Genomic DNA, 15,000 nt, shown 5'->3' on the forward strand with positions numbered 1-15,000 from the left:
GATCTAATAGAATAATCAGCCCTTTATTTTGTAACTTTTGTGGCAATTTGGTCAGCGCGTGTTTTGGAGCAGTCACTCCATACAATATCACAATAATCAAAGTAGGGTGTACAATTGAATAGTAAATTGTGTTGATTGTCAGTTTCATTTTCTGAACTAACTACAGCATTTGCAAGCCATTAAAGACTTAAAGCGTGAGAAATGCCTTGATCTGAATCATACCAGGTTAGCATTTAATCAATATGAAACCACAGAGCCCCCAAGAACTGTATGTTCAATTGGTCTGTCAGGTAGTACTGTTTCGGCCTTCTGGGCCCTTATCGGTGCAGTTGCTGACGGTTCTTAGAATGGAGGCTAGGCTCATCACGCTGTTTTTTGGTTGGTGTGACATGACGCTTACTTATTTTCTGTAAACAAGATTGTCGTTTGAATAACTCTGCAAGTTCCTTCCGTCTCTGAAATTCTCTTTTGGCGTTGCCATTTTCCTGCATGTTTATTCTTAGCCCTTCCTCGTTTCCCCCTTGGAAACGTTCCTTCGCTTACAATTTGGCCTCCCAGAGTGTCTGTTATGTATGGCCAGAAACTTCTGTTTAACAAAATAATTCCTTACAATAGTCATTCTGGCAAAAACTAGCGATACAAGCTGTCCGACGGTTTCGGCGACATATTGGCGCCATTGTCAAGGGAATACCTAAATTAAATATGGCGATCTCCAAGTAGAAAAACTAGGTTTGAGCATTGAGATTCCATCCACCAAAACCACCCTGTGGCACATTTCCTTGCAATTACACGACTGTAATACGTCCTTTCATTAATGACAAGCTTTACCGCTGTAAAAAGAATGAAAACAGGCAGAATTCGAGCTTTAGTTCAACAAGAAATATCGTTTCTAAGCAAAGCCGCGCTGATCTTCCAGTATTTAGGTCTAAAAACCACTTGAAGGACAGGTTAGATTTTACTTGTTTTGCTGGGTACTACTATGTCAATACTCCAAAAAATTCGATATTCCAGGGAGCTTTGTCTCGTTAGTCTAGTGGATATTGGAATATGCAAGGGAACCCCACGATCCGGCCCGGGGTTCAAACTATTTGGCTCGCCTAATCTGAATGTTCTCTGCCACATTGAAATGTTTGTTTCTTTGAAGTAGATTGAAGTCTGAAGCAGATTGTTACGTCGTGTAAGTTAAATGAGACGGGAACTGTGGGTTTGAGGGATGGAATATAATGCTAACCGAGAAACTAAGAGTCCAGAGTCATTAATTTGCATGAGTTAGACAAAGACCTTAGCGCGAATTGAGTGTGATTGTACATTTAAACACGGTCGTAATGTTTAATGAGTAACATCTCATTAACGAGACAATCATTTTTTCAATACATTAAAACAATTGTGAAGGTCCATCCGATATCCTGCCTGCGTGTCTATTTTCATAGTGTTTGCGCACTGACGAGGTCTTGCTTCTATGTTCATCAACGCGTACGAACAGATGGCCACGGGTGTATCCGACATAACCAGCATCGCACTGGTCACACTTGAAGTTATGCACAACGCATTGTTGATCAATTAGCTGAGGCTTTAATTCGCTTGTCGGGAACTCCTGGGCAATCTTGCGGCTCGTAAACACTGTTGGACAATAGTCTGGAGCTTCACTTTAAGATCTTTTAACTGTGTCTTCACAATATTAGCAGACTCCTGGTCTTTAAAGGTTATGGACGACCCGAGTGTTTTCTATCGTAGATTTTGATTGCAATGGAGACTGGTCAGCGACCCTTAAGTTTAGAAAGTTTTTAACAATGGAGTCCACAAGGTGCTTGGGATACTTCAGTTTTAGGGAAAACAGATTTCAGTCGTTCGCACTCCTCAGTGAAGTAGGACCATGACGAAGACAGACGATATGCGCGATTGAGCATAGTTGTCAACAGGCCGCGCTTGTACCTATTATCGACATGACTGTGGTAATGGAGGAGCAGACCACTGTTTGTTGGCTTCACGAAAATACTTTAGTTTCAATACGGGGTGCTCGGTTTAAGAGTTTAATACCGAGGAAGGGGAGCATTCCCCCATTTTCGACCTCCATAGTGAACTTGATGGCGGTGTAGGCGTGGTTGAGGGTGTTGAGGAAGTCCCTTGCTGTAGGCAAATCAGGAATCACAGTGAGTGTGTCGTCAACATATCGACGATAATAAGGTGGCAGCTTGCCCTCAACATCTAATTTCTCTTCAATAGACGACATGGATACGTTGGCTAGCAAGGGCCCAAGAGGGGACCCCATCGCTACACCGTCGATCTGTTCGTAGAGGAAGCCATTAAATTGGAAAAGCTGGCCCTTGGTAGCCACACCCAAAAGATCGATAAGGTCCTGCTTCGAAATATTCAAATCCTATTTCGAATTAAACCAGTTGTTACTAAAGACTCTGTCCGCGAGAATCTTAATGGTTTCATCCAAGGGCCAGCTTTTCCAATTTTTTTAATGTGTTGTTTAAATGTGAAAAAAAATGCCAGAACAAGTTTGATTGTCTCGTTAATGAGATGTTACTCATTAAACAATTACGACCGTGTTTAAATGTACAATCAGACTCAATTCGCGCTAAGGTCTTTGTCTAACTCATGCAAATTAATGACTCTGGACTCTTAGGGACAGTTATTTAAACAAAGTCTAACTTAAGCCGCGGCTTAAGACAATTAGTGGACCTCCAAATCTGTTTATAAGCGGTATATTTTAAGTAGATAAATTGCTGTCTAGTCTGGAATGCAAACCTTCTTGTTATCATCAGCAGCAGACAATATTAAGATATGATTGTTGGTAATATTGAAAATGGCTTAGAACGCGGTTTTGTTATACATTGTCTAAACTATGTATATGTTTATCTAAATCATTTGAATTAGAATAGCCATTCTCTCGAAGTTTATTCTACCGCACCTTTGAGCGCATATCTTCTGTTTTGGAGATAAAAAAATAAAAATTAAAATATCATGAATACTTTTCATCGTTATGGACTTCCACACAAATCTTTGAATTTCTCTCCATCTTGCCCTGATTACCCATGATGCACTCAAGAGCATGAACTCGTTTATAAACCATTGTGCAGCTTGAAGCACCGCCAAAGGTAAATGCGACCAATCCATTCCTTTATTATGGAAAAGACTTCTGTTATCTTCAAAACAACTGGCTTTTCTAAAAACCACTCAAATATTAAAAGGTCACGACCAACAATCGCAACTATGTGAATGTTATTGTCAATATTGAATCTTCTTGGCTGTTTAGACAGAATATGTGTTGCCCTTATATTCATCTGTTCCTTAAATAGCCCAAAACTGTGTTCTAACCATCACGATCAGCAACATGATAAATTTTGACTCAGGCGCATGTACCGGTATGGAAGAATTTCTCGTAAATGTTTATGCATTCCGTAGAAACACAACCGCAACCTTGTACGCCATTCATAATAATGAATTCTGAACTGCACGCATGCGCATTTGATGAGAGGGGCAAGTTTTTCGTCATGACCTCTCGATCAATCAGCCGTTTTCAAGTCCTGTCAATGCGGACCTTTCAATCGAAAAATTAACTTGTCGTAAACTTTTCTCTCTTTTTTTTTTTTTTTTTCAAATTTTCTCTTTAAGCACTTCAATGACAATTTGTGAAACATTATGTGCCTCCTTTTTGCATCTGCAGTGTAAACAGAATCTTTCATTTTACAAAGCACAAGGCTAATTTTTGGTTTGTGACATTGTTGTCAACAAGAGCTTTTGACACAAGAGTATTTACCCAATTGCGTTTGGCAAAAACCAAAATCTTTTCGTGTTTGACCAATTTCTTTCCATTTTTTTTTTCTCACGGCAGTTGAAGCAAGGCCAGCAAGACCACAAAAGCCTGCAACGCCAGCGAGTGAGGGACCGGCAACAATTCCAACGCCAGAGAGAGCGGCTGGAAGTGCAGCAGAAGACAACGCTGTAGCGGCAACTCCGCTGAAAGCAGTTGTGGCGTGGGAAGCGGTTTGACTTTTTGGCTTTAATTTGCAACTTTCATCCGTTGTTCGATTTCGCTGTCCATCACGAGGGGCCAGAAGGTCTGAAATTTGTGGTGGAAGGGACCATCCTTTTTGACGGAAATAGAGTATCAGTGGCCTTGCTTACTAGCCACTAGCACTGCAAAAGACGACATCGCCCTTCGAGGTGAGGCCGTTAAAGAAACGTGGGAAGACAACGCACTGGAATGGAATGTTCAAGCGCACGTGCTGTGATCGTTCAAGCTTCTCCGTGCCTCTCCAACGTTGTCCAGCTCGATGGATCAAGCAGCGACAACAAACTAATTAGAGTAACTGGCTCGTGTCTTCAAGTTCACCAATAGAATAATGAAGGGTCCACGAAGAAACCCGGACATCACAGCGGAGGAGATGAATAATGAAAGAACCTTCCGGTACAAATACGTCCAAAGCAAACTTGATGAAAGGGAAAAAAAAAACCCTCTTTAAGAAGGAATGAACCCATTCATCTATGAAGCGGCCCCTATTGGCGCGGAAAATCGTCTGGCGTTACACAGATCTCACTGCAGGACTGAAATATCTCACTGCTTGACCTCTTTCAAAGTCATATTTAACTTAAATATCTGAATGGCAACACTCTTAAGTGCTTAGTTGGAAAATAGCTTGGGACCATGAGGAAACACGGCATCTTTATTGACAGCCAAGTCCTTTTCACTCTAATCTTTCTTCTAAAGGCAGGTAAGAACGTAAAGATAATAGACAGAAATGCAATCACGTTGTTCAGTACATATTGAAGACTAGCTTATTTCACGATGCTTCAAGACAATTAAAGCCAGAATTATCATATGATTTTCCTTCTTCCTCTTGGTTGAGATTTACCAAGGAAAGGATCAGTCATTTATCTTAGCTCAAAGTTAGTCAGTGGGCCAAAGTGTGAGTGTATCAATGACATATTCCTGATTTAAAGTAACACTTCTTGAGATTTGAAGCACTTCTTTATGGATCCTTGAGTAAAGACGACATTCACAAGCGTACCAAAAACGTACTCTTTGCTCTAACAGAGTGCACTCAGCAAATATATTTTACCGTCAGTTCTTTAAGCCAAAATTCGCTAAAGTCTTTCGTTTAAGTTAGAAGAGTCATACAATTACAGTTGTTCAATCTTTGGTAGAAAAACATTGATCAAAATAGCAAAGAATATTTAGTCAAGTGTAAAAGACCACCCCAAAAACAAGAACAACAATCTTCCGCCACATGTTGAATTCACCACTGTAAAGTACTTTATTCCGCATTAAATGACTTAAATAAGTACCGGTACGTAAGTTTGTGCGATTAATCTGAAAAGAAACAGAAATAACAAAGTTGTGAGTGAAATGCAGTACACGCGACCTAATAGCAATGAAAATGTACAAACGAGCAAGACCAATATACTTACATAACTGTGGCGAATAAAAAATAAAGTTCACAGAAGGTAAACGGTCACAGCACATAGAAACGACGCATACAGAACTCTGAGGGGAATAAAACTATGTCTACAGAGTTTACTTTTATATCTTGAGGCTATTACGAAGTTAAGTAATTAAAGAATAATAGAATATAGAATATAGAATAGAATCTTTATTTAAACTCACTGACAATATATAGCACACTGATGCTAGTTTGAGCGAGAAAAGACTACTTAAAGTAAAACTAGATACAAAATACCTAAAGAACATTAAGACTAAAATGGGATAAAACTGATATAAAATAAAGTACCATTAAAAAGAAAAAAAAATTGTAGAGAGAACAACTAAATCATCTCTTCCTTCCTCATCCTTGACCAACACCAAGTCTCCAATGGCAAAATTGCGCAAGGGTTCAATCCACTTTTGACGCTTTTGAAGGGCAGGCAGGTAATTCAGAAGCCATCTCTTCCAAAATACGCTTGCTAAATATCGGACCTGTCTCCATCGGCGTCTATAATACAAGTCGTCCTTACTCAAAGCCTCCAAATCTGTTGGACTATCACCGCTTGGAGTAAGAGGAGGACCATTCAAGATATTTTCTACCTCGGCCATGAGGGTTCGAAGGCCCTTTCCCGAAAATGGTTGTTCCTTAATCAATCATATGAGAACCTTTCGTACAGACCGAATCACACGTTCCAAACTCCTCCCATATTTGAAGCTGCTGGATGGTTGAAATTCCATTCGATGTCCCTTTGTTGTAATAAAAATAATAATAAATAAATAAATAAACAAATAATAATAGTAATAATAATAACAATAATAACAATAATAATAATAATAATAATAATAATAATAATAATAATAGCGATGCAAAAGTCGGCTCTCCTCGGATCGGCACATATCCTAAGAAAAGTGCTGGAAGTCTGAGGTCTCGGGATGAAACTTGACTGGATATTTCTCCCTAGGGAAAAACCCTGTGCTCAACTCTACATAACAATAACAATAACAATAACAATAACAATAATAATAATAATAATAATAAATAATAATAATAATAATAATCTTCTGCTGGTTCCAAGCGCCAATGGCCACTCGAATGAATAGCTATAAGAAAATCCTTTTGTGACTTTAATAACATTGATATTGACATTGAAATCCAAGGAGCCATAATGTAATATTTAGGGACACTTTATTGACGTCGTTTTGTGGAGACAAACATTTTGCGTATTTTTAGTTTTAGAAGGACAACCTTTAATGCTAGAATGGACATACAGCATTCACGGAAGTTCGTTTATTCGTATTGAATTCGAGATTGTTGGATCTTCTGTTGCCATCGTAGAAGCTTTTACTGGCGGAATCACAGTCATACGAGATAATCGATTTGCAGTGAATAGTACCAAGACAAATACAACAATTCTGCTTTTTTCCACAAACAGAAATGACAGCAACAATTATATATTTGAAGTCGTTGCGTTAAATGGAGAGAATGCCTCATCAAATGTGTCCTTTGATGAATGCGTGTATGAAATCATGATCTTTGGAAAAGTAAGGTGCCGTTTGCCAGTTTTGGAATTTCCCTTACAATAAAAGAAAAAAAGTGTAGGCTGCATAGGAGGCGGTTTGGAGAATTTTAGAAGCTTCTTTGCACCAGGGTTGACGTTCGAGTGCTCGTTTGTGTGTAAATGGCCACGTGAAAAGCAAGTGAAGGAGGAGGTGGCGAGGAGAAAGAACGAGGAACCTCCTTCAACCAGCCCCACAACATTTTCGAAACCTCCTTCTGGACCGATCATGGCGCGCCTTGTGTAAACATTGGCGGTAGTACAATTGATTCGCTTGGGGAAAAATTTACAAGATCGAACTGAGATTTCATCATTTCAACTTACCGTTAACATTTTCCTGTCCATGTTTTTACTGTGTGCGATTCGATATAGCCGACAATTTTTTTGTGGAAGTTATTAGAATGTCACTTCAGCACGTTGAGAAATGCCTTGTTCATGCAGCGCATCTTTTGCCGCTGCGAAAACAAACTTGAGTTTCCCAATGGATACATCTGGCAGCCGCCAACGAGAGGTTGCCGTGTGCCCTCATCCTTCAGCTTTTTTTTTTTTAATCTGGTTACCAGTGAGAAAAAAATATATAAAATAAATAATAAAATGAAGTCTGAAGCTTTTGCCAAATCCCTTGCGAAGGACCGCCAAAATATGACCTTTATTTATTAGTTTTACGTCTTTCTGCTCCTATTTAAAAACACCAGAAAACCAAAGCTACCGCAAGAAAGTTTTCCAATTTTTGAAACCAGATTGTCGGCTCTTCCGCTCCGTTTTGTCTTTACACTTTTATGAAAGGGAGCAATTATAATTGTTGAGGGGTTGATTGCAGGCGGTTTCTCTCTCCTTCTCCTCGGCCCCTCCCCACTCGCGTTCTTGTTTGACTTCGGTCCAGGTTTTCCCAGGGCCATAAATGCAAAACGATCTCTGGAAAGGAAACCCGGGGAAAAAAAAGGTCTAACATTCGCCACATCGCTTGCTATGCCTGCTAGAGACAGTGTTGAGGATATTTCCTTGGCTACCGGTGGAAGCGGTTACGGTTAGCTTTACTGATTTAGCATTCCACTTACGTGAAACGAAAACTGAAAACGGAAGGCCATATATACAGCAATGACCTTATTTTGCTTCTTCTTTAAAGATAGCAAAAAATGCTGATATCTCCGAGGAAAACAAGTTCACGGAGTCACATGATTAAACAAAAAACAAAATAAAATAAAATAATTAATTAATTGATTATAATTATGTTACATGTAATAAGATGATAATAATATAAAAGATATCTACACACAAGGTTAATATGAGATGCCTAGTTAAAGGACAGTTTTCGAGATTACCATTGATCGCAAAAGGAACAACATTGTTGGTCAAATTCTACAGTTCTCAAACCAGTCTTAAAAGCAGAAAGAGACGGAATGCACGCACATTATCTGGCAATGAATTCCATAATTTACTTGCATAATAAACACATGGAATAATCAGTTTGCGTTTTCCCAATAGACTAAGGGGCTGTTTACATGGAGGTAGGAAGATCCTAGCACTAGGAAGATCCCAGAGGGCGAAACAACTTTTCGTTTGGTTTACATGCAGAAATTTCTGTCTAGGTGGAAGTGGAGAATGAAAGCAAGATGGCGGGCGAGAACAACAAACACGTAATTCGTATGTATTCGGATAAATTCGCATGTATTCGACTCGCAGCGTTTTTGACATTGCTGTCGATCGATTGCTCGTTACTTTCCACTGTCTCTCTCGTTTGGGTGGTGTATCTTTGAAACAAAACTGGTCCTGAATATTGTCGGCGGTCATCAGAATCATTAGAATCGTCCTGTGGCAACGCCAGACGAAATTGCCGACCTTTGGCAGCTGAATACGGTGAACACCCGGCCGCCGCTATGTTTGTTTTTTGTCCCTAGTACCAGGAACTTCCGAGCGAAGGCAGTTTACATGGTGCTAAGATCTTCCTAGCGCTAGGATCTTCCTAGCTCACAGCTAGGAAGATCCTAGCAGTAGGAAGATCCTAGCACTAGGGCCAAGTACGACCTCTTGCATGTAAACTGAATACATGCAGAAAACATATGGCGCTAGGATGATCCGCCCTCTAGGATCTTCCTACCTCCATGTAAACAGCCCCTAAGGGCACGGCCATGGTTTATTTTTTGTTATTTTTATTATTTTTACTTTTTGCTTCTTCCAACTTAATTGTCTCTCTACTCTTAAAACCTGCTCCATATATGTTACTGACAGGCAAGGAATTAGCTGAAATGAAATTTTCTTTAATCTTAAGCGAAACGAAACGAACGAGCTTAACGTTAACGGTAAACGCGAAGTTATATCTCTTTATACGTAGACCTTTTAACCCTGTATTGTGACATAATTAAGTCACAGCTTACACTGAGGGTATTTGTGTTATCCAGTGTAAATTCACAGAATTCTTGTTCTCACGAAGGAAGTGGCAAACATTGTGGGGTCAAAACCACTACCAAAATCGTATCATCATAATGAATCCTTCTATCCCCAATTGGGCTTAAGGGAGCAAAAATGTCCTTCCTCCATCGAGTCCCGTCCTTCAAATTTAACTTAACTTACTTACGGAACTCAGCAGTGTTGCAGACTGGACTGAATTGGGTTTGTAGAGACTTCTTCGCATATGTGAGTAATTTTCACTCGGACGGGTTGCAGCTACCACTGCAACCACTCCAACTAGCTCCAAGACTGCCAACAATGACTCGAATACTTTTTCCAACCACCACTGTCCACAGATGACTTAATGAACTTACCGAGCTGCAAAACGATTTTTGTGACGTAAGATTCTTTGCTAATCAGAAGTAGGGACATAAATCTGCAGAACCAACACGCAGGGAACACGCAAAGTACTTGCGCGTTGTCCACGTAAACACAAGCCAGATTAATGGCTGGCAATATGGAGGATATTATAAGAGATTATGAGATTTTCGGTATCTAAAAGCTAAGAAGCCACCAGCTGCAGGAGAATGCGATCAAGTATGTTGCGGCCAAGGAGAGACGCGACGTTTTCGTCAATTTACCTGCACGATTTACCTACACGATTTTGAAAGTCGTGGCTTGTGGTGTTTTCGACCGTGCGGTGCTCTTCGGGGAAAAATATTGTGATTTTGATTTATCCAATACCAATTGTTTTCAGATTGTTACATTTTACTAGAATATTCTACAGTAACATGTCCTTTGGTCTTCTTTTCTCTGACTTTGGAAAAGACAATGCCTTCAAGTTAGCGCCTTGAGTTTCCGCTTTAGTAAGCGGTGTCGATGTAAATATTTATACATTAAGCTCTCACTGAAGCTTTCAAAGGCTTCTTTAACGACGTTTTGTCATCTTGGTGGAGCAAAAACGAGCGCTAGAATTGGTGAAGTCCTTAGATCCCCATAGCAATCCAGCTTATGCATATTCCGGAGCTTAAACGGCGCTCGGGCCGATTTTACTTCTTGCTTTTCTAGATACGTTTACTACGGCGTAACATTTCGAGAAAGCGTCACCAAAACTCGAACATTTCTTCGCTCTTAACTCGAAGAGTAATGTCACCGTCAAACGGTCTTTTAATTTAGTCCTCAAGCTCCGAGTCGTCCACTTTACGTACGGCTTTCTTGTATCGTATTGGTCGATAATAGCACTTCGTGAGGCAGTTAGACCACATAAATCGGCTCGAAGTATCAAAGAGGAGATGTCCAAAACACTCTTACTAACTACATTTATCTTCCCTGTTGCAACCAAACATTTTGTCCGTCAAAGAATGCAACATTCGCCACTGCAGGAAATCTTACTAAAGTCTTCTTTGGCGTCTCACTCATAGCTGTTCGTTTTAAAGGTTCGCTAGTTAAAACGATAACACGAATTGAGCGGAGATCACCCAAAAAAACAAAAAAAAAAAAAAAACAAAAGTTGTTACGTCACAGAAATCGTTTGGCAGCTCGGTTTCGCAGACGCTATTTTTCGGGGGAGAGAAAACGACCACCGGAAATGCGTCTGCGTTCGAAGGCTACTTTCTCAGAGAACTGCTCTTATTTAAGTTCCGGGTATCAAGTGAGCTTTTGCTGTCTTAAGCTCAAAGAAGATAACAGACGACTTAACTCAAGAAGTTGTTTCGTTTGATTTAAACAAGGACACACCTTTTATCGGTTTTTGTTGCTTTTCAATCTCTTTAGGCCCACAGAAATAATCATCCATTTTAGTTTATCAAATACTGACAACCTTCCTTATTATTCAGCATTGACCACCACAACCACCACCGATAACAACACCAAGAACGATGTGCATTAAAAACAAATCAAAGACAACAACACTGATCAACAAACTAAAATATCAGCGTTAATTGTCCCTATCCTGAGCGACACAAACTATCTTTTCCCCTTTTTCGTTTACCTGAGAGTAAGCCTTGACGAATCCAGGAAGTCGCCTATATGTTTTAAGTTAAAGTTATTTTGTCTTAAGTTAACGTACCCAATGAAAATATGAAGGGAAGTGATTGTATCGCATCGGTTTTTTTGTACTACAGCGCTTGATCCATGCACAAGTGGCAATTACAAGATTCTCAATTCCTCTGATCGTCTCGTTGGGAACACTGATCAAAGCCCGTTAAAATGTGATAGGCATGATCTCATCCCAGGATGGTATCGTTTCACTGGTGATGCTGGAGATAAGATACCAAACACACGACCACCACACACCCATCGCTGTGGTACGCATGCCCCAGGTTGGATCAATGGTAACAACCCTGCCGTTGCCGATGGTGAAGTGAATCGAACGGTTTGTTATTTCTAGTGGGGAAACTGTCGTTGGAATAACAACATCAAAATTAAGAATTGTGGAGCATTTTACGTCTATGAGCTGCAAAAGCCTCCAAACTGTTGGCTCCGATACTGCGGTGAGTAGATATGTTCAAACAAAATGTAAATTAAAATACTTTTAGCCACAGACCTGCAAAAGATTAGCAATAGGATCGACTGCGAGCAGTCTCTCTTTCGCTTTAGAATCGTTAAAACGAACCCGTGCGTTGAACTTCTAACGGCTAAAGCTGCGGGTCGCAAATACCGCGGCGCTCCGGTAGCGGAGTGTTCTTATTGGTCGATCTAAGAGAAGCGATGACGTTATTTTGATAAATGTCAATCAACTCTAAATTCGCGGTAATATGGAGGCCGCATATGAGGCCCTTTACGATGAGAATTTAAAACAAGAAGAGGAGCCGCATTCGCTCTTCTTGAAAAGCAAGATGTTTTGGGCATTCTGCCCACACGTTTCATTAAAGGCTTTATTAATCAAAGTTTCACTGTTGCGAAAAGTGTTATCGATGCTGTTGTGCCAACTGTGATTGTTATCATTATCATTATCATTATCATTATTATTATTATTATTATTATTATTATTATTATTATTATTATTATTATTATGTCGTACCGCAAGGATGCTCCAGCGATGCATAGTTTACTAACTATGAGCAATGCGAATGCGATTATTGCTAAATCATAGAAATAGTATACACAAATTTATTATTTTGTCACGCACGAAGTGGACAATTTTTGGTTTACATTGTGGCTTCGAGTTGGTCTACGAAACAGAACTGTATAAAAATCCATATGTACTCAGATTGAGTAGCCATTCTACCAATATACTGCTCCTTCACTGTTGAGCACTCTCTTGGCTTCACCAAGAGACCAGACTTAGCGCCAAAGAACCATCCGATACCTCATTAACTATACAGAATGTGTACGCTAAACGAGTACGCCCACTGCTCGCTGAGGAGTCCCTCTGCCCTCCAGTCACTGAAATGAACTTAATAAGGCAAACTTTTTGCCCTAGTTTTGTGTATGAGCTCCCTTTTAAAATTACCGCCGAAAATAAATTGAGATATCAGTTCAAACGCTTGCATAACATCTTTCCCACCAATCAACTCCTTTGTAAAATGAACATCAAACCACCCTAGGCCTCTGAATGTTAACATTGCAATTCTGTTTATGAAACATTTATTCATATGTTTTGTGAGTGTCCCGTTGTCCAACTTTTCTGGAGAGATGTCTTGAATTCGTGGAACTTGAAGCGATCTGACAACTTAACTCCTAGCCGAAATGAGATCCTCTATGGCTACAAACCTGAATCCAAAAGCTTTCACACTTTTAATCATTATCTGTTAATCGCCAAATATTATATTCATCTTGCTAGAAACAACTCTGAGGTTCCAAAGTTTGAGGTCTTTCTGGTTTTTCTTGAAAATAAAATTCAGTGTGGAAGAGAAATCGCAATAAAAAACGGCAATTTTCATAAATGCAGAAAAAAGTGGACCTAACTGTGCAGTTCTGATGAGTATATGTGTAGTTAATAAAAACTTGTTTTTTCTTCAGCGCGCGCCTTTTGCCGTAAGTGCTGTATTGTAGGTATTGTATGTAATGTTTAAGGTGGCTTCATATAGTTTCCTGACCGCGCGCAATCTGGTTACTAGAAAGTGGCTGATGGCACGAGCTTTAAAGCTCGCGCGACCGACGCGCGGCTCTCCCACGCGGAAAGTAAACAAATATGGCTTCCCAACTTTGCAAACTCTTTACTTTGCCTCCACTACTCAACCGGACACTCAAGCTAGGTGATATATGAGCGCGTTGGCCAGTCAAGCCACTGTGCAGTTTATTAAGCATTGGAATAGGTACAAAAATATTAATACATGAATTCTAAAATAAAGAGAAAAGAAATGCATCAGAGCCGGACACGAAAACCCCTAAAAAAGCCAACAGGTGAAAAAAAAGGGGGGACGTGTACCCCTGACCAACGCAGTGGTGCAACCCGCGGGGTTCTAGGGAATTCTAATTGAAAGACACTACTTACAATGGAAATGAACACTTTCATATACTGCTTAAGAAAGGCATTAAACACTAATTCAGCTTGATAGGACAAAAAACGAAACAGGACTTGTGCACGCGACGAAGGCTGACCGTAGAATGCCTCACTAGCTAAACGATCGCCAAAATACAAACCACGATCACGTGGCACTCCAAGAGCCTGCCACTCACTACCAGACCTCTGCTGCGTGACGGCAAAATATCAATTTATGCTAATTAGGATTATCACAAATTACATATTTTGCTTCCACTACTAAACCGGACACTCAAGGTGGGTGATATATGGGCGCGTTGGCCAACCAAGCCCTCCGTAGAACTAAAAGAAAGGGCTTGAGTGAAGGCGAAATTGAATTTGAGACCTCTAATAAACTCTCCAAAGAGTCTATGACATAGGAATTAATAGCACTGACTGTCGGGGACTCCAGGATTAGAGGATGATGTAGCTCCGCCAGCCAAGTGAGTACTAAATTAAGCAATATCGGGACTAATACCATGGAAAGACTTCTTGAAAGAGTCGCTGTAAGTAGAATAGCTCGTAGCCTTATATAGTGAAAACAAACGCGTACGACTGCAAGCAATTGCAAAAAGGTTGAGATACTGAATGGAAAATCCACCTCTTCTTCCTAAAACTCCTCTTCCAGTTCATAAGAAAAGGCCCTGCCCCCTCCCCTTTTTCAATGTTGATACCCTTTAGTCTGAGTGCCAAGTGGAAATGGAAACAACTTTGCTTGGGGGGAAAGGGGGGTTGGAGATGCGCTGACTTGATGACACCCATTGTATGGTTAACAACAGTGAGTGTCTCAACTTCTTTTGCAACTGCTTGTGGCTTAGGCGGAAAAAGGCCAAAAAATATACCCGCGTCGTCGGAATAAAAAAACTTACAACCGACGCCTTTCCTTAGCAGGTCAACTTAGCACTTTTCAGTGAAAATGGAAATAAGCTCATAATGGAAATCTGACTTTCTTAGCCCTAATACGGGACAACCAAAAAACGAAGAAAACCTGAAAGGCCTAAAAACAAACATAACTTAATGATGCAATAGAAGTAGATCGCTCATATGAGCTCTTCCGACAACTTCCTCGGAAAATCTGCGTTAAGCGACTCCTTTCTATGCTTTTCTGACACGCGAGGCTGTAAGGCGAACAATCCCTGTATGGGCTGCTACAGTAAAAC

General features: G+C 40.2%; 1 protein-coding gene across 3 annotated transcripts in view; it reads left to right on the plus strand.

Annotated features, from left to right (window-relative positions):
• The first annotated feature begins 4,051 nt into the window (after positions 1-4,051).
• Positions 4,052-15,000, plus strand: part of LOC138030108 (peroxidasin homolog) — a 42,723-nt gene continuing 31,774 nt past the window's right edge. The window contains exons 1-2 of one of the 3 annotated variants that reach the window (XM_068877983.1): positions 4,052-4,721; positions 11,499-11,867. Coding sequence is in view for 1 of the 3 variants with exons in the window: in XM_068877986.1 (XP_068734087.1) it covers positions 4,655-4,721 (67 nt within the window). In the remaining 2 variants the exon portion in view is untranslated. The remainder of the gene's footprint in view (positions 4,722-11,498; positions 11,868-15,000) is intronic. The other 2 variants (XM_068877984.1, XM_068877986.1) reach the window with 2 other exon arrangements.

This window comes from Montipora capricornis, chromosome 13 (assembly GCF_036669925.1).
Source record: "Montipora capricornis isolate CH-2021 chromosome 13, ASM3666992v2, whole genome shotgun sequence".
Taxonomy (NCBI): Eukaryota; Metazoa; Cnidaria; class Anthozoa; order Scleractinia; family Acroporidae; genus Montipora; species Montipora capricornis.